Below are 20,003 nucleotides of genomic sequence, written 5' to 3' on the forward strand. Positions count from 1 at the left end.
CTGTCTTCTTGGAAGCCAAGTGCCTTCCCACTATCTCTTCTGATCTCCACTTTAAAGTATATTTCTTCAGCTCATCTGTGCTGCCAGCTATCACTGTCTGCTCCTATTCTAGTCTAGTCTGAGCTTGCATTTTTCTCCATTAGAATGAAAGCTCCTTAGATCCTTTACAAGTCCACAGACGAATGTGTAAACAAGCAAAGAGCTGTGTTAGTCTCATTTCACTTTTTTTAAAAGCTCCTCAAGATTTGGGTTCATGTCTGTTTCTGTAACTATGAGACCATTAAAAACAACAAGGAGTCCTGTGGCATCTTCAAGACTAACAGATTTATTTAGGTATAAGATACTGTGGGTAAAACAGCTTCATCAGATGCATTGGAGTGGAAATTACAGAGGCAGGGGTAGAGATATGTACTAGTAATATCAAAAGAAGGGAGTTACTTGAGACCATTACGATTTTGTTTTCTTATTAACTACTCCTCTGTTTCTCTGAGTCTACTCATAGCAATAGCCATTTTGCAGGCAGGTGAAATTCAGCTAGTTAAGGAGGATGGACAGACAGACAGACACACCCCTACACCCTTCTTATAAAAATATTCCCCTTCTTTGTGTTTGGTTTTTTTTTAAATTACCCTTCAAAATAAAATGCCATTCAGGCTAACTGGAGATGCTGGTTCTTTTTGAATGGGGAAACCATAATACAGTAAAACTCCATTGGTCTGGCATCCAATGCTCCGGCACACCTGATGGTCCGGCACCATCAGGAACCCACAAGTGCTCTGGGCAGCCAGACAATTGGAGCTGCTCTGCGCCCGGCTTCCCCGATTCAGCCGCTGCTGAAACTGACCAGCAGCTGAATCAGGGAAGCTGGGTGCAGAGCAGCTGGGGTGCTGCCGGGTTGGTCCCCTAGCGCCGCCCCTCGGGGCTGTGGAACCAATCCGGCAGCACCCCAGCTGCTCTTGGGAATGCCTGGGACAGAGCAGCTGGGGTGCTGCCGGGTTGGTCCCGCAGCGCCGAGGGGCGGCGCTACAGGACCAACCCGGCAGCACCCAAGCTGCTCTACCCCAGGCGTCCCTGATTCAGCCGCTGCTGAAACTGACCAGCAGCTGACTCCAGGAAGGGGGGGCTATGAGGAGTCTGGGGTGGCATCCCCCCCACCCCACCCCAGACCCTTCATAGCCCCACCTTCCAATAGTCCGGCATATCTGATAATCTGGCACCCCCTGAGTCCTAAAGGTGCTGGATTATCGGAAGTTTACTGTAATGACTTCTTCTCTGACTTGTCTTCATAGCTTGTCCACCTTTTCAGAAGAAAATTGTGTGATTAAAGTGATTCTGAAATGCACAGCATTAGAAAGTTTGGAGCTTCTGAAAATGCTAGGATAGGCTCTCAATAGTAATAGCCGTGCTCTGAGCTTTAATGAAGGATCATATGTAGATCATCTGGTTTTTTTGGGGGGGTTTATTAATTTCATTTTGGGGAGTTTATTTTTCGCAATTTTTGCGTGTTATGTGGATGATGAAAAATTGTTCTTTCCCGGGCTTTCCGGATATATTGTAATGAGCCATGCATATATTACTCATTACAGTTGTACATAATATTAGAACTGGCACTACATTAAAGCTCACTAGGGAACCGTTAATGTGCACTTGTAGGGTCTTCATGGACCGATGGATTTACAACGTCTTGTGCACTTCAGAAATCACATCTCCATAGTCTACATTACTGCTCCATGTAGACAAAGCCCTTAGAAACAGGTAACCATTTATGATGTCTTTCTGGTGTTTATTAGATACGCCCGGATATTTTTGTATTGGGAGTGTCTTGTGGTATTTATTGGTTAACAGTTACGCTGAGGTGTACTTAAGGCATTTGACAATTTTCCAGAACTTACTGTAAAAATAAGCAATTTAGACTGATTCTGTAAGCATTTCTCGCTCTGTGGGCAGCCAGCTGTCAGGGGGTTTTAAAAACCATAGCATGGTAATTTAAAAGTTACTTTTATTCTGTAATCTCCTGGTTTCATAAACCATATTTCAGAAGACATATTTTCATTGTTTTTTAAATTTAAGTGCATTTTTGGATTTAGATTGAATGTTGATCGCAAGTTGGTTTTGAATTTGCCTCTTTGTCAGGAAGAATACAGCATGGGTAAGTAACTGTAGTGTGTAGTCTGAATTCTCCTGCAGCTGTTGCTAAGTCGTGTGATTAATGCAAAAGCCTCTTGTAGCAGCAAGCAGTAACATGAAGTTAACGATCCCTTGAATGTTAAGAGGAGGAGGTTTTTATATTGGCCTTTAGGAATAAAACTGGTTTACTCTCTGCAGTGTTCTTTTGGTCTCTGACATGCACAGTTCTCTTTTTTTTTTTCTTCAGAAATACAATCCTGCATTTATGATCTGTATCTTTGTGCCCATTTTCTGGAATATGTGGGCCCAGGAGTTCTCATAGATATTCGGCCACCTTGTACATGCCCTTAAGACCATGATCTAGAGCAATGGTTCCCAAACTTTTCAGCATCACGCCCCCCCTTTCTGATTTTTGAAAAGCGCACACACACCAAAAAAACTTGTTGCGGGAAAAGAAAAAAAAGGAACTGAGCGGGGCAGCAAAACTTGATGGGGAGGACTGAGTCACCTCACACCCCCCCTGGAATTTCTTCACCCCCCACAATTTGGGAACCCATGATCTAGAGCCTTTTATGATGAGGGCCGAAGACATGAAGGGAACAAATATAAATACGTCACCATCGTCCATAGGTTCCTTTTCCCCTGATGGCTGGAACATCCTCCCACAGCTCTGTGAGAAAGTTTTACCTCAAGTAAACCTTGTAAAGAGACGTGCAGAGCGTTAAATATTAAATGTTTTATAGCGTCGCTTGTAAGCTCAGATTTAGGTGGGAGTTAGATCCCATGGCACTTTTCAAAACAAGTAAAGGGAAACCTTGGTAACCTGGCTAACACTCTCGCTCATAAATGTGGTCTGACACCCAAAGCTATGCAGGAGCTGCTGTTTGCATGCAGAGCTTTGAATAGAGTCACATGACCCATACTCAGGCTTCGTAAAGTTGAGAACCTACAACACACAATCTCACACTTGTGCATGCTCCTTGGTATCTGCACCTCCCGTCAAGGGAGCTCTGGTGGCGTTTATTTCCTCTCAGTCTAAGTTCAGTCTGTCCGGGCTATGCTCTGTGCACGAGAGGGGAGGCCTGGGCTAGTTGGGCCAAACAGGCGTTTACTTTCAGTGTTACATCCCTGTCAGCCTCAAAGAAATAGGGAGAAACGGAGGCAGTTGTGGAACAGGACGCACAGGATGAGCCGCGCTTCCTGCCCCAGGTGGTTCACAATCTGAGCAAGACGCCAGTGAGATTCACTGGAGAGAGAGAGAGGTGGGGAGACGCTGGTGGAGGGTGCAGCCTTGAAGTGTTGGTGATGTGTAAAGGATGGGGCAGTGTTCTAGCAAACCTCTGACTAGGTTGTTTGCAAACTAGGAATTTGTAAATTACCCGAATAGGCAGAACAGAAACTTCTTTTGAGACCTAGGTCTTATTCTTTTGTTCTTCTCTTGGTTTTGCTTTGTTCCTTCGTTGTTCTGTGCCTGCTTTTCCTTCTACAGTCCCCCTTCCCTGTGTGCTTTTGATGACTCCTCACAGTGTAATATAATCTATGCTATCATGTGCCGAAAGTGTCCGTCTGCTATGTACATTGGACAAACGTCTCAGACACTTTGCCAAAGAATCAATGCCCACAAAACAGACATTAGACAGGATCACAAAGAAAAAACAGTTGCTTGCCATTTCAACCAGAAAGGACACTGTCTCAATGACCTAATCACCTGCATCCTACTTCAGAAGACTTTCAAATCTGCACTTGAAAGGGAATCCTCTGAACTGGCATTCATGCTAAAATTCGACACTCTCCGCGGGGGGCTGAACAAAGACCCCAGCTATCTTACCCATTACAAAGATAGCTTCCCCAATTATCACCTCTAATACTATTAACTCACAGACATCTACCCTTCCCCACCTCTAATATCATTAACTCACAGGCATTCACCTTCCTTCCCCCTCTCCCCCCCCCCCCCCCGCATCCCCCTTCTGTTCTGAAATGTGATTTGTCCTTTTCATGTGTGTTCATTTTTTTTAAATTGTATCCTTTGGTATATATGGTTGTGACTATTTTCTTCCACTATTTGATCTGAGGAAGCGGGTCTGGCCCACGAAAGCTCATCATCTAATAAACCATCTTGTTAGTCTTTAAAGTGCTACATAGTCCTGTATTTTGTTTCAGCTACACCAGACGAACATGGCTACATTTCTATCACTATTCCTCACTGTGTGTGAGTCAAAAGTGTGCCACGCGCGGGTTGGTTGCTTGTTCTCCCTCGGAAAGGGGCCAAAGGATGAGCACGACCCTCCATGGTCTCTTCTCATCCCTTGTCCTCAAGCCAGTGATTGAGAATCCTCTGTTGCTGTCACCATGTCTTCCTGGGCCTCTCCGCTCCCTGTATTTGCAATTCTGTAATTGCAGACAGTGATTATATGGTTAAAGCCTAGCGTGGTGATTCTTAAACTCTGGTGCCTGGAGCAGTTGCTGGTGGTCTGCAAAAAGCTGGCAGGTTATGTGCTGTTGGCTCTCCTTGTTCCAAACTGCCTGATTTTATTAAAAAACAGTAAAAATACAGGAAATGTCCTTACTTTTCCAGGCCAGGAATGGATGTGGTGGCCTCGGGGGTGTGAGGCAGTCACAGGTGGGTGGGAGGGTGGTCTGGGTTTTCACACAAGGGAAGTGCCCATGAGTCAGTCTCTGTATTAACACGTCGTCCTCACCCTGAGAGAACATGTGAATCTCCACACTAGGAAACCCAATATCCCCACTGTAATTATCTCCACCGTTGGTTCATATTGTGCCTATGGTCAGTCGGGCACAGTGAGTTAACATCTCTGATACTTATTTTAACGGCGGTTTCCCTCAAGGGTTAGGTGATTAAGGCAGAGGTGATGCTTGGTTTGGTATAGAGAAGACTTCCTTCTCATTAAGGATGTTAAATTTTGATTAATCACCTAATCAAGTAGTTGATGGAATTTCCATCGACTCCTCGATTAGTCAGTAAGGGGTGGGCACTCTATCCCAGCTGTGCCTCTGCCTTTTAAATGTAGTAAAAGCTACCCATTGCTCTTACTACATTTAAAAGGGAGAGGTGAAGAGGGAAACCTAGGACGAGTGGGGACTGCTTGAGTCCCCGCTCACCCCGAGTTCACCTCTGCCTTTTAAATGTAGCAAGAGCACCGTGGAGCCGGTGTTGGGGGGAACCAGCTTTTAAGCCAGCTCCTTTCAGCACCGGCTCCTCCCATCCCCCCCTTGCCGCTTCTCTCAGAGAGGCAGCAAGGGCGAGTGGAAGCAACTAGTCGCATCCTTAGTCGACTGTCTGATAAGCTTCTGCTTATCGGATAGTCGACTAGTCGCTTACATCCCTGCTATAGATAGCTTGTCTCTGTGAGCATTGTAGAAAGTAGAAAGCCACTCACAGGTCTGAGCTCTAGATGTTTTTTACAGAGTCAATGTGGGATAATAATAATAATATAAGGACTGGTCTTATTTGGGTTTCTACAGCTAGAACTTCTTAAAGGAAATGTAGCTTCACATATCTGCCCGGTGCTCATATGGCTGGTGAAAAATATAGACTTTCCAGGCTGCTCAGAAGAAGGCAGACAGAAAATACCCAGTGCCCTGAATCCCTCCTTATTGCTGTCTCGAGACCGATTTAATATGATGTAGATTGTAAACTCTTTGGGACAGGGATTGTGACTTTCTACGACTGGTGTGAACTGCCTAGCTCTTCTGAAGCACTCACCAGTAAAATAATAACGAGAGTTCTTCCTGCAGCGCCAAGTCTGTCACATTAAGAGTTCAGTTTTTCTGTCAACTTGCCTGTGGTGTTGCAGCATTTTTGACTAGGAGTTTATTTGTTGGCCATGTTGAATTGCTCCCGTTCTCAGCTACCAGACCTTTGTGGATATATGAGATTTCACCTGCCTTTGGCTCGTGACCTTTCACTAACAACTGAAGGAGGCAGAGGAGGAAGACCCCTGGAGATGCTCTCTCTTCACTTTTGAACTTGTCTATTGGGAGAGAACATTGGAATTTTTTAAATGTGTTCTTCTAGTGTAAGTCACAATGCTGATGTCCTCAGTGGAGTTGAGCTGCTCTAATACACTCAGGCCTTGAGAGCAATGCCTCCGACTGGGAGCTTGCCTGTCCAGAGCTCCCCAGCCCTTCTCTGTGTCAAGAAGCCTTCAGCTTCCATGATAGTCAGGTCCCTTCGCAGCTGGAGCAAGAGGGAGAGAGTGTCTCCCCCTCCCCCCTCCTCCAGGAGCCCTTATTTATACACCCCCTGCTGGGCCCTAATTGGCTATATCTGATTCAGCTGCAGCTCCATCATCTTAGCCGACTCCCAGGGCTGGATTTAACCCTTCTTAGGCCATTGCAGGTCAGATGCCCCGTCACAGGGGGAAAGGAGGTTGCTGTTGTTCTTATCTGCAGTAAAGTTTGCGTTTAAACGTGGATGTCTTTAGATGTATTTTAAAAAATACAAATCAAGAAATTGCAAAATGGTTTGTTCTTAATTGTGACCAGGGCCAGACAGATGCATGGGTGAGCCGGGCAGCTGCCCAGGGCGCCAACCGATGAGGGGCGGCTCATGGCAGCTGTAAGGGGCGTGCGGCGTCCCTTACAGCTGCCGTCAGGAGCCTTGCGCCCGCTCTCGCAGCGCCGGCCAGCAGTGCTCTTCCCCCCACGGCTGCGGGGCCAGTGGCCGTGACCAGCCCGCGCATGCACCGTGTGCCCCAGGGGGCAGGCCCATGCTCCCGGGGGAGGGGGGGCGGGCCTGCGCCCCACAGGCGGGCCTGCACATGCACCCTGCGCCCAGGGGCGGCGCCGTGCTCCTGGGCCCAGGGCGCCAAAAGGGCTCAGGGCAGTCCTGATTGTGACACACAAGGTGGAGAGCCACATATTGGCCGTTCACGCCAATTCTGGGTACACTGGAAATTTCTGACTGGAAAATAAATCAAACCCTCTTGGAGGTGAATGGGAGTCACGACTGCAGATTATCTTGGTGAATCCCAGAACAGTTTGCTAGGCTCCATGCAGGCAAATCCCCTGCCCTCAAAGCCCCTCCTAGAAGTCTGGGGGGAACCTTTTCTGAGCCAGTTGGCCAGATTGGGACATAAGTTTGCCCTCTGTGGATGGAGCACTGGCTTTATCCCTTAGTTTATTTAATGATGTTACAAGGAGGAGGGAGAAAAATTATTCTCCTAGGCCTCTGGTGATAGGACAAGAAGCAATGGGCTTACATTGCAGCAAGGGCAGTTTAGGTTGGCATTAAGAAAAAGCTCCTAACCATCAGGGTGTTTAATCACTGGAATAAATTGCTTAGGGAGGTTGTGGAAACTCCATCAATGGAGGTATTTAAGAGCAGGTGGTTCTTCGAGTGCTTGCTTATGTCCATTCTGTCTAGGTGCACGTGTGCTGTGTGCACGACTTCTGGAAGCTTTTTGCTGTTTGCAGTACCCGTTGGGCCAGCCGAGGAGCCCCCTGGATTGTACCCCTGTGGGCCCCTCAGTTCCTCCTTGCTGCCCATGATGGTTGCTGGAAGGCTTAGCTTGCAGATCTTGCAAGTGCACCCTTCGCACCTTTTCTTCTCCTTAATTACTTGTAAATAGTTCGTTCATTTGTAAATAGATGGTAGTTAATTGAAATTTCAGTGTAGACTTAGGTGTTTGCACTTCCTGGAAGGGGCGGGGGAAATCTGGGGCCTCATGGCTTCAAGCCAGAGGGGTGCCTGAAGTGTCTTGTGATAGAGAGGGACATTTCACTGACTGCTGCAAGATTTGCAGGTCATTCAAGCCTAGGATCAAAAGAAAGCACGATTCTAGGCTGAAAGGGCTCTTGATGGAGCCTGCTCTCCAGCCTGTAGCACCGGCCTCTGCGCCGCCTGTGAGAGACGCCCAAGTTTTGGTTCATGAGGCAGGTGCCACACTGAGGCACTCTGTGGCGTCAGGCTGCTCTGTGGCACTGTGTCAGTTCCCAGTGCCGAGAATGTACAAGAAAGCATGGAGAGGAAGATCTCCGTCAAGAAGGGAGCATGGGGTGCATCCGCCAGGGGAACACCTGAAAGCTCCGTCCTTGCCCAGGCACGATGTTGCTCCCGTGCTGCATAGGCAAAGCTGGCTCTGTACAGGCAAGTAGTCCGGAGGTCCAGGACCTGTCAGTCGAGGAGGTCTCCGAACCGTTGACCCTGGACATGTTTGCTATGGCCCATGAGATAATTGAGCTCATGTCCTTGTTGGGCCCAGCACCATATAGGGATGACTGCTGCAAATGGTCCCATACAGTGAGGCAGCCGGCACCGAAGCCTACGGCATGGAGGGCTTCCCCATTGGCACCAGCTGCCGTGCCCCTGACTCCATCGATGGTTCCGACTCAAGGACTGGTACCAGTCCCAGCACCGGTGCTAAGGATACAGAGCTTCTGGAAGTCATGCATGAGCGTGTGTGTGCACCTAGATGGAATGGACATAATCAACACCTCTCGAAGAACAACAGTTACCAGGTAAGTAACCATATTTTAGATAGACATCAATTAAGGATGATCTGAATGGTGCTTGGTCCTGCCGTGAGGGCAGGGGACTGGACTTGATGCCCTCTTGAGGTCCCTTCCAGTTCTATGATTCGATGATGCTCTGTCTTCATTTATACAAGCCAATAATGTTTGAAAATGTATCACTTATTTCATGTCAAGCTGGAGAATAAATCTACCCAGTTTAACGCTGAGTCTCCATGTGGACCTGCTGCTGCACATGGAAATTGCCCCGGCTTGCTTTGAAATGGGAGTAGATCACAGTGCACTAGGGAAGTATTAGCGCAGAGCACCACAGTCCCTATGGCCAGTTAGTGTGCAGCAGGCTCATGTGGGGTAGATTTACTTCCCAGCTTTCTGTGAAATAAGTGTTCATGTGGACCTGGCCTAAGAGACTGTTAGACACCTCTATAAGTTAGGTAAGTAGGACCAGCAATTGTACGCATGGGTAAATGGGACCATAGAAAAGGAAGGTGAATTTACGAAGATCATGCAGGAAGTCAGAGGGTTAAATGTGGGTTAGTACTGAGGAGCTGCTTGATCCCAGTTTGGGCCTTGCTCAAAGCCACTTGACTTAAATACCATCTTTAGAATGTGTGTAAAATTAAGTCCACACTTGAGTGCTTTCATGAGTAGGGAAAATTCAGGGGTTTGAAAATGTGATCTTCCCACCAGACATGTTCATCTCATGGGTTCCTTGCAGGAAGAAGAAAAAATCTGGTCTGCCGTTCTGTCTGTAGCCTGAATAACATTTAGAACCAGATGAGATTGGGGAACGAACAGAGCCAGATCTTCTTCTTGTTAGTCAGAAAAATCTCTTCCATGGTTTTGATTTTCTGTTTGAATAGGTCACGTGGCGTTTGTCCCAAAATTATAAATAGTTTAAAATACATTATAATATATAATTCCCCGCTTCCACCTTTTCTGATGTGGTCTAGGCAGAGCAGTTGTGCAATCTGGTGAAATGTAATTCTGGGATCAATTAGAGTCCCTGTGTTCTAACCTGTAAATGAGGTGAACTCTCTGAGCTAGAAAGTGAAATGTGGAGATAGCAGGAAGGTAGTTTCCGGCACTATTTTTGTATTTCCTGAGGCTTGTGTCATTATATGCTGACTTAGTACTATTTTCTTATATAAGATATGAAAACAACACCGGGAAATTGCTTTTCATTCTATTTCCTGAAGTCTAAAACACACCATTATTTCATTTTTGCATTTAGATAGCACAGACATTTTAAATTTTGAAAGTCTGAATTAAGCTACCATTTTTTAACAAGTGTTTGTTTCTCAGGTCTCTAGTTTCTTTTTGATGTTCTTGGAATATATTTCCCTTCCTCCATTCTCCACCATTTCCCTTTGTTACCCTTCTTAAACCACATTGGTTCTGGTTCTGTTTTTTTTCCCAAGGACTTGTTTGTTTTATTGGGTGAATCTGCCCTAGCTGGAAAACCTTGCTGGAGGGGTTGTGTGAAAAATTGTTCAGAGTGGTAAAGCCTAATGATATGCATTAGAGGAAAATGTATTTTATTTGACAGTTGCAGCTGCTGCTATATGTCATATACTTTGGGTTAAAATGGCATCATAGGAGTTCCTTTTGAGAATTCTATATTTGTGTTTAATATCGTGTGTGTTGGATTCAGCCAACTTTTTTCTTTATATTTAGCGGGGTCATAATTTTGGTCGTCATACGTCCTCTCATCTCTTCTAGTTATTTTTTTCTTTTTTGACATTCTAACATGTTGTCACATTTTGACAGGTGTACAACATGTTCCAACACCAGAGCCTCGGAATTAAAGTCAGCATTCGAGTGACTAAGCTTGTCCTCCTTCGAAACCGTCCTGTAAGTTCTTCAAAATGTTTGTACAGCGTCAATCACCAGATAGGCTGGGGAATCAGAAACACGGTTCTCAATTCTGTGAACCCTTTGGGCCTAATGCCCCTAAGGAAGATTGCTGCTGTTACTAGCTGAGGGCGTTAGTACTTTGATGCTGAAAGCTCTGGTGATGCACGTGTAATCACAAGTATAATTTTGAACTGCGTATTTGTCACCAGTGTTCCCTGTAAGCTGTGCGGCCTCTCAGGAGAGATCCAAATGCCACCCAATTGATTAGCAGAGCACCCACAGCTGGGTTTTGTTTCTACTAGTGGTGCACACCCGCACATGCCTCAGTGCACACAAAAATGTATTTCTGTAAAAATCCACACATGGGTGGAAAAGATTAGCGAGAGCGTTGTTTGTCACCTAATAATTGTATGCTACGTAGACATGTGTGTCCCCTTGTGTGCTCAATCTTTGTGTCTTTGAATTCCTTTTTGTTTTCTAAAGGCAAAACTGTCCATTGGGCACCATGGGGAGAGGTCTCTGGAGAGTTTCTGTCACTGGCAAAATGAAGAGTACGGTGGAGCAAAGTATCTTGGCAATAATCAGGTTCCTGGTGCAAGAGATGATACCCCTACAGTGGATGCTGCTGTCTTTGTTACCAGGTACAGGGGAACTGGTTTGCTGGTCCTGTTTGTATGGCCCCTCTGATCCGCAAGTGATTCCAGGAGCCGTTTTCCACTGTGCTGATGTTTGTCCCTCTTTCATGCTAGCACGGGGCATGCTGGGTTGCATGTGTAAGGCCGACAGACCCAGGTCATTGGCAGTTACAATTGAACCTGCGGGATGAAAGCTGTGTGCCTCCCCTGCATGAGCTGAAAGCTAAATGAGCTCTCAGTTAAGGCTGTAGAGCAGACTTCACTCTCTTGTCAGTAGACTCAGTGCTTCTGGGTCACGTATGGACAAGACAAAGCGGACTGCAGTGATTTGTCTCGATTTTTTTTTTTTTTATTCTTCTCTGTGCCAATGGAAGGTCTCGCTCCTCTTCCAGTGTTTTACACAGTTCATGTTCATCCCTGCTTCCTCTACATAACCCAACAACAATGAAAGGGACAGTTTGTAGGTGACGTGTGTAGAACTAGCACTTATTTACTTGCTTTACCGTCGCATTGATCCACCATTAGAACTTGCTTTCTCTGTTGGTACATGGCATAGATAGTAGTTTCCTTTTGTGACTATAGTGATCAAATACGCCATGCTAGAATAAGGTTCAAACCCCCGGGATGTTACCCATAGTGACCTATGGGACCATCTACAGCTGTATCTAGATTAATTCTCCCTCCTTGTACTTTTTTCTGTCTAATATGAATAGAAAAAATGTTTCCACATCTTCTTCTATTCTTTAAAAATTGCAGCTGTGATTATTAAATTAAAGTATCCGGGGAGAAGAAGGATTTTGAATGTCCATAGAAAGCAAAGATTTGTGACAAAAAAACGGAGGCTCTTCCAGTTCTGTATATGTACAATAGCGTCGATATTCTGTGGGAAATGATTTCCCAGTTTCCCAAGGTTTTCAGTGCGCCATAACGAATTTGCCTGGAGAAAATCTTCCTGTATCTTTATACATCATGGATCTAGATCTATGCAGAGCTACTTCACCAAAGTCCATGTGTAAAGGCGGCCATTATATAGCAACATCTCTCATGGAACTGATTTAGCCCAATGACAGTGCAAGACAATGACAGATAATAAATCAAGTAAGTAATTTCTCCTGAAAGGGATGCATTTGGTGAGTGCCAAGAGATTAAATGGTCTGTCATCTAAATTCGAACAGCAAGTTAACAGTTAAAAGCACAACTGCAAAAGATTAATTTCAGAGCACATCATTGTTCTAGAGTCTTATCTGCACAGGCATTTATTTCACATGTTTCCCAAACGTTTATGTAAATGGTGTCTCTCATTTATTAACAAGGGCCATTTAAAAATCATTTTTCTCCTCCTTAAAGTTGCTTACACAGTTTGAACATAGCTGAGGAATGAGTATTTTGACCTGGGTTGCACCATATGTATAGGGCTGCTGTCCATGTCAGAGAGCAGTCACAGGGGTGTCTACACAGCACAGTTATTTAAAAATAACAATGTGAGCGTCTAGATGCTTCATGGAGGTTAGGTCCATCAATGGCTATTAGCCAGGATGGGTAGGAATGGTGTCCCTAACCTCTGTTGGTCTGGAAATGGATGACAGGGGAGGGATCACATGAGGATTACTGTTGTAATCCCTCCCTCTGGGGTATCTGGTATTGGCCACTGTTGGCAGACAGGGTACTGAGCTAGATGGACCTTTGGCCTGACCCAGTATGGTCGTTCTTATGATCTTACACACAGCAATTCCGTTATTTCAAAATAAATTCATAATAACGGACGGCTTATTCCAACTCCTGTAAACCTCATTCCATGGGGAATAACTCCTCTTCAGAAATAGCTATGTTGAAATAGCTGTAGTGTGGATGCTCCACTATTTCTGTTTCGAAATAGCTCCTCCCCAGGGCCATTCTGAGTAATTACTCCCCAGTGTCTCCTGGAGATCTAAATCGAGATTGCGCGTCCACATTAGAGTAGTCTGGCTTGGACTAATTTTGAGGCTTCCCTGTAGTGTAGACACTATTTTGAAATAAGCTATTTTGGAATATATCTTCCGGAATAAGCATGCTGTGTAGGTGTACCTTAAATGAACAGGATTCTACAGTTTGTTTTCAGCAATTAGAGCATTTTTAAGTCCCTCCTGAAAACACTTTCTATTGTTTCTAGAGACAAGTTGAGTATGGTAATCATTTCAAAGTACCAGGGGATGCTAATGATTGTTGAATAAAACTGGGCTGTAGAATATACACTCAGTGATTGCTATGCCCGTTCAGTGGGCTAGTAGAGTTCCTCAAAATATGTCTTTATACAGGTTGACCCTCTCTAGTCCTGCACTCTTGTCTGGTAACATCTGTGGTCCGGCATGATTTTAGTGAGCCGATGTCAACTTAGCATGGGTGTGGCCAAGTTTCCTGCAGTCCCATAAAGTTTGTTTACAGTCACCAGGCTTGGCTCTCAGTGTTCCGAGCTTTATTTAGCTCTAATTTACTCCTCAATGTCTTCTAAGAGCCCAGTAAGCAGTGGAAGTGTTGGTAATGCTGCTAGACAGTATTGATCTCCTATGGTTCGGCAAATTCTCTGGTTCAGCACCAGTCAGGGTGCCACTCTGGAAGGGTTCAACCTCTATATGATTGTGCAGTTTCCTCTGGAGCTGGTGCAGGATCCCCTGTCTGCTCTGTATTCAGTGCAGTCATTCATGCCTGGATCCAGCAAAGCACGTAAGTATACTCTTAACTTCTTAAGCAGGGTGAGTAGTTCCTTTGAAGTCAATGGGAGTAATACACATCCTGCTTATAGTTAAACATGTGCTTTATTGGATCAGGGCCTAAGTAAATACATAAGATATTTTAAACTCTCATCTGTGCATCCAGTTGTGCTAATTTCCAAGACCAATCTTTTGATCCTGTGTGACACGGTGAGGCATGCAAATCATTCTGATGGGAGTTGAGCATTGGCGCGGAGAAGTGGAGCATTTCGTCTGAGCCCTCTGTCTCTGCAGCTTATGAAATTAAATGCTTCGTGTCGTGCTAAACGAGTTGGAGTCAGAACTGTAAAGATGCTCTCTGGGCTAAATGAATTTGGAAGGTTTTGCTGTAATAATAGCTGGAAAGCTGCAGCTGCCTCTAGTTTGAATAATAGGCTTGAAGAACAGCTGATTGTGTGAGGGGAAAATTGGGCACAGGACCATTGGTGTTCCTCAGATGAACCACATCCATCCAGCACAGTAGGCCAGCAGCATGTAACTTCAGTGTTTTCCCATTCCTGCAGTTCGAACCCATTCCTGTTCCTGCAACATGAAGGTTGCTTGGAAGGTCTCTGATCCAGCAGTTCTGATTCACATAGCAGGGGAAATAAGTTTCTTCTCTTGGCATTAGAAGCATGCATGTGTGTCCCTGGATCCTCCCCAGACTGTGCAGATGGACCAGCCACGGCGGAGATGGAAGCTAGAGCATGTCCAGCAGAAATAGCTGAGCCAGAAAAGCAAAAGTTGGATTTTCAGCAGCTGCAGCTGCTTGAGAACTGAGACTCTTTAGGGTCAACCTCCAACCTCCAAAGAGAACTTTGGTTCCAGCCTGCTGGCTGTGTTTGCGAAAAGGAGCCATGAACAGTTTGCTTCTGGGAATTTACCTTTGCCTGACGACGCAGAAAATAGGTGTTTTTCCCATTTGTACTCAATAGTGAGGGGAAAATCCCTCGAATGGATTGGTGGGTGGCTTCTTACAAAGAAAGGCAGAACAAGGGATCACGTGATGGAAGGAATAGGCAGCAGGTTTAAAACAAACCAAAAAGAAGTACTTCTTCGTGCTACGCACAGCCAGCCAGGAGATGCTGTGGAATCCTAAACGATGACGGAGTTCCAAAAAGAATTAGATAAGTTCCTGGAGGTATTGTCAGGAATACAACTCCATGCTGTGGATGAAGCATCTGACTGCCCTATACTGGGATAGGACAACAGGGAATTGCCCTGTTCCTTCCATTCCCTCTGAAGCACTTGGCACTGGCCTCTGTCAGAAGATGGGATACTGGGCTAGATGGACCATTGGCCTGACCCAGTATCAGTATGTCCATTGTTATGTGCTCTCATTATGAAAGTCAAGTGGTAAGTATGACCTAATGCGGAATGGTTGGATGAAAGGTCCCGTGGCAGAAGGATAGTTTTTGGGGTTTGGGGAATGACCTGCCATGCTGCACATTGCAGATGAAATGTTAGATTTCCTTTCATTGCTTCACTTAAGAGCACCGCCACGACCACAAGAGACCAGCCCTCTTAGCGGTGAGGGATTTTCACCTCCATAAAGTTGGTCATAGTCTGTAAGTTGTGCTGAATTATTTACAAGACCGTTATTTTTGTGGCAATTTTTCCGAGTTGACTTAAACCACCCGGCACCATTCCTGGAAGAACTACAGCGAGCACAAGTGGCAAGACTTGCGCTGCATTATTTGCTATGATAGACAGTCCCATAGGAGAGATTCATTTCTAGTGATGGCCCCATGCCATCTACTAGTAGTTGAGCTATCTGTTGACACAATAGAAGCATCTGTTTGATTTACCAGTTTATATAACATAATAAATCCTTAAATAAACCTCTGTCAGGCTGGCTCTGGGAACTCAAGAATTGTTCTTGTGCCAGCTCGGTCAAGAGCAAATGTCAAGGTGTCAGACAGAGCAGTGCAGCTCTGAAAAATGAAATCCCCAGCCAGGCCATGGTGATGGCTTCCGATTATTATTTTTTCTGCCTGATTTTTAACCCACTGATGGTCGTAGTCATAGCTCTTTTGCCAGGAAATGTAAGCTCGGAAATATGCAGGGTGGTTTTTTTAATATGAATGTTGACAGTTTAATATGGATTATTTTCAATTTATTTATTTATTTATTTGCTAGCTTAAGCTGGGAATTTTTTTTAACAATTTGAGCAAAGGAGACTGGTGGTGGCATGGATCCAAGTCTCAGTGACCTGGAAGTTCAGGATCTAACTCCATTATTTCTTTCTGAAAAATCCCCTTTTTACATTTTTATTCCAGCAGGACATTCTCTTTACCTTCTCAAAAGCCCCAAACACACTACCCCACCTGTGGGCTTATTACCAGACACCCACAATACACGCGAATAACTTTTGAATCTACTTACCCTGGCTAGGACAGGCAGTCATATCTGTGACAGGGCTGTTGCTTCCTCCAGACTGAAGGGACTCTTGGCTCCTTATATCAGCTGCGGTACATTTGTTAGGTGCCTCAACTATAAGGCACTGCTCTGGGATAGCTAGCACTCTTTGCACGTGCAGGAGCTGAAGAGGAAAGTTCCCAGAGGGGAGGAGATAACCGTGGAGGTGCTCTGACACAACTAAAATGAGGGTGCAAACCTTATTTTATTTTTTTAAAAATACCATATTGGAAATTGGGCTGAAAAGTTTCTTAAAGGAATATTTTTGTGCTATTTGGATATTATTTAGATTGCACTAGATGTGATACAGACACAGAACAAAGAGATGGCCACTGCCCCAAACTGCTTACAATCAGGTCTTCGTTTTGATTGAGGCTTCTGGGTTTTACTGTGGTACAGACTAATAATAATGATTAGTTTCCTATCCTTGTAAAACCCAGGGGAGACGTGAAGGTGGGAAAACAAGTTGGTTGAACTCTTTGGACCCTGGTGAATTGCTAGTGTCTGTTTCAAGTCTTGGATGAAAAATCAGGCTGGGTCCTATTTTTTTTTTTAGTCCGTTTGTCTACCCTTAACATGAATATTTTACTTGTCTCTCCCTGCCCCCCCTTGCTTCTTTCTTTAGCTTTTTCTTTTTTCTTACTGTGACGGTGAAGCAAGAAAACTGTTTCCAGACCAAAAGAATTAAATAGATTAAAAGGGGGAGTATTTGAGAGAGCAGCTTTTATTCACAAGTCACAATAAAAAAAAACCTTGTGAGCAGGTTTCAGAAGGCCCTTAAGCAGGCCCAGCATTAGACTTGCTGGGGCCAAGGCAGAAAGCAGAAGCCCCGCCACGTGGATCCAAAGTCCAGGGCTGAAGTCAACACCCGAACAACACAGTTTTGCATGGGGCCTTGTGGCTTGGGGTCCCGAGGCAGTTGCCCTGCTTCCGACCCTCTGACGCTGGCCCTGGCTTTTATATGCAGAAACCACTTTTGTGGCACAGATGGGCCATAAAGTTTTCACAGCCTGCTGGAGAGGTCTCAGTAAGAGAGAGACTGAGAACCCCTGATTCGGACCCAGCTTGTTCCCTAGGACTCAGTGCTACATACCTGTGTACATTGCCCCTGGATTTCTCCTCCCCCAGTTTTAGACTTTGCTGCGGGCTTGCATGACGACACCTCCTTTGAAGTGCAGTACTGTGTGAAAGTGAGTGGCCCCATTTTAGTTGAGGGTTGTTGACAAGCTCTGATGTACTAGAAACATGTGGCTTCCTGCTTCCTAAGATGACCTTTCTCTCTTCCATGTCAGATCTTCAGAAGACTAGGTTGGATTTTGAGTGTAGTGAGTGGAACTATCAAAATAACTCTTGAAATAAGTCAGGGCTGTTACTTGCTATTGTTGTGTTCCTACACAGCAGTTAAGGGACCTTGATGTCCCTAATAGCTGGGAATGTTTCAGTGCTTGGGCTCGTAGACCACTGCTTTTCTGTAATCTGTTCCTGGAGCACAGCATACACCTGACTTGTGCTTTTTTTTTCTTCTTTTTAGGACGGATTTCTGCGTACACAAAGATGAACCCTGCGACACAGTGGGTAAGTATGTGCAAGAGGAGGAGTATGTTTTAAATTCCAGCTCTGTATTGAAATGACCAGCTTTCTGGGTGACTTCTTTGACTCTTGGATTTGTCCTTTTGCTTCTGTTGTTGATATGACAGTGTGCCCATCCTGCAAATACGGATTAGTCTGCATGGACTTAGCAGCTGACAGACAATGCGTGCCAAGTGTCCTATTTCTGGCCTTAATTGCCTACATAACATTTAGATCTAAATGGCAGTTACTGTATATGCCTGATGCCAGAATTTGGCCAAGTGGGATTTTTTTCTGCTTCTTTTGTCTGTCTAAGATTATGGGACCTATGCCATCTCTGAAGTATTTCATTGTCTCTTCCCCCCTCTCCCGCCCCCCCCCCCCCCAGTATCAAAAAGTAATAACACCAGTAATGATATGTTTCTCCTTTCCCAACCTGGAAAAGAAGTGTGTGAGGGGTGGGTGTATCAGAGAGAGTAAAGGAAAAACTTCTCCAGGGAAATCCAGATTGGAGATCTTCTTTCCCACCTCTCACTTCCTAACTACAATGAATTGTATCTCAGCTCTGGTTTTTCATTGGAGGGCATCACTCCCTAGTCCTTGCATACTCTGATTTGCTTAGGTGGACTGCATCTCTGCTCTCCAACTTTTCTCTGGTCACCACAGAACCTGCTTTAGGAGGCATAACTCAAGATGCTGTTCATGATTAGCATATGAGCATTTTGCAGATTTGCTTCAAATCCTAACTGCCTTTGCCTCAGTTTCCTCATTGCAAGTGAATCTGGTTTCGTCGTTCATCCCTGCAGGTCTCAAACTGAGTTTGGTTTCTGAAAGCTGGCGGGAACATCATACTTCATGCTAATGGAGATAAATAGCTGGAGAGGGTTGGCTTGTGGGACGATAACTCTAAACATTCTTCAGTAGGAGGTCTGAGACTGTATTGTGAAAATCACGTCCCAGAACACATAGATTCTTCCGTGTTTGTGGTGTGGAGAATAATCATAGCAGATGAAGGAAGTAAACAGAGAATTGAGAAACATAAACATTCTCTGTTCAGATGTTAACAAGATCTGTGCTGTATCTCCTGACTTTCCAGTGGGAATTCTTCACAATGTACTTATTCTCTCAAAGCCCAATGGAGATGATGCTTCCACTAAGGAAGTGTTTAAACTGTGTACCTGAGTCCGGATGTGGCTTCTGTATAGTACATGGTCCTCTCTGTGAAAAAATAAAGCTGATGGAAGACGCATGCTCCTACTTAACAAATGCATACTGTGTTCAAAGCTCGTTCCTTGTTTTAAAGACAGCATTAATGAGGATCCATGTTCAGGAATTTTCTTGCCACATTCAATCTGGCTGAGGAGATATGATGATGACGCATCTCTTCTGTTCTTGCCATATTGGTATAGTTTTTTCCTCTGGCTCATGTGGGATTCTTACAGAGATAGTGGAAGATAGAATGGTGTATTCCACTTTTGTTTCCTAGTCTTTGCAAGTGTGGTGTTTTCCCAGCCCGGTGGAATTTGAACATGCTGTCAAGAAAATGAAGCCAGTCCCATCTCCTCTGTGAAATCATTTCTTAATGTATTTATTGTCCACGCCCCTCTGGGTAACTTTTTCTTCCTCCTCCTGAGAGGGGTATATCCCACACTTTGGGAAATGGTTGTGCAGATCTTTCTAATATTAGGTTCTTCTTTGAGTACTTGCTCATGTCCACGCTACATTAGGTGTGCGTGCTCACCATGTGCACTGGTGTGGAAAGCTTTTCCCCTTGCAGCATCTGTGGGGGAGCAGCTTAGGCAGCCCTGGAGTGGTGCCTCCGTGGTGCGGTATAAAGAGCTGTGCACACTCCTCTCCCCCTCCGTTCCTTCTTGTCGGCAGTGATGGCGCATCAGAATTGCTGTGCTCTGGCCAGTTTGCCTGTGTTGTGAATGCAGTTGTCTTTAGTGTATATAGTTTCTCTCTGTAGTGATAGTTGTTTTTGTTAGTTATAGTTGTTAATGTCTGGGGTGTAACTTTTCTAACTCTGAAGGCCAAGGGGAGGCCTGTGGCCCATCTTGGACCTGAGGGGCCTTAACAGTCACCTGTGGAAGCTCAAGTTTTGCACGGTCTCCTTAGCCTCCATCAATTCTGCTCTGGATCTGGGAGACTGGTATACTGCCCTCAACCTGAAGAG

The 20,003-nt window shown here is 45.1% G+C and overlaps 1 protein-coding gene across 3 annotated transcripts in view; it reads left to right on the top strand.

Moving 5' to 3' along the window:
• ADAMTS17 (ADAM metallopeptidase with thrombospondin type 1 motif 17) overlaps nucleotides 1-20,003 on the top strand; it is a 317,509-nt gene that overhangs the window by 42,492 nt on the left and 255,014 nt on the right. For all 3 annotated transcript variants that reach the window (XM_075896951.1, XM_075896952.1, XM_075896953.1), the window contains exons 5-7: nucleotides 10,393-10,476; nucleotides 10,963-11,120; nucleotides 17,790-17,833. In XM_075896951.1, the coding sequence (XP_075753066.1) occupies nucleotides 10,393-10,476; nucleotides 10,963-11,120; nucleotides 17,790-17,833 (286 nt within the window). The remainder of the gene's footprint in view (nucleotides 1-10,392; nucleotides 10,477-10,962; nucleotides 11,121-17,789; nucleotides 17,834-20,003) is intronic.

Source organism: Pelodiscus sinensis, chromosome 14, assembly GCF_049634645.1.
Source record: "Pelodiscus sinensis isolate JC-2024 chromosome 14, ASM4963464v1, whole genome shotgun sequence".
NCBI classification, from domain to species: domain Eukaryota; kingdom Metazoa; phylum Chordata; order Testudines; family Trionychidae; genus Pelodiscus; species Pelodiscus sinensis.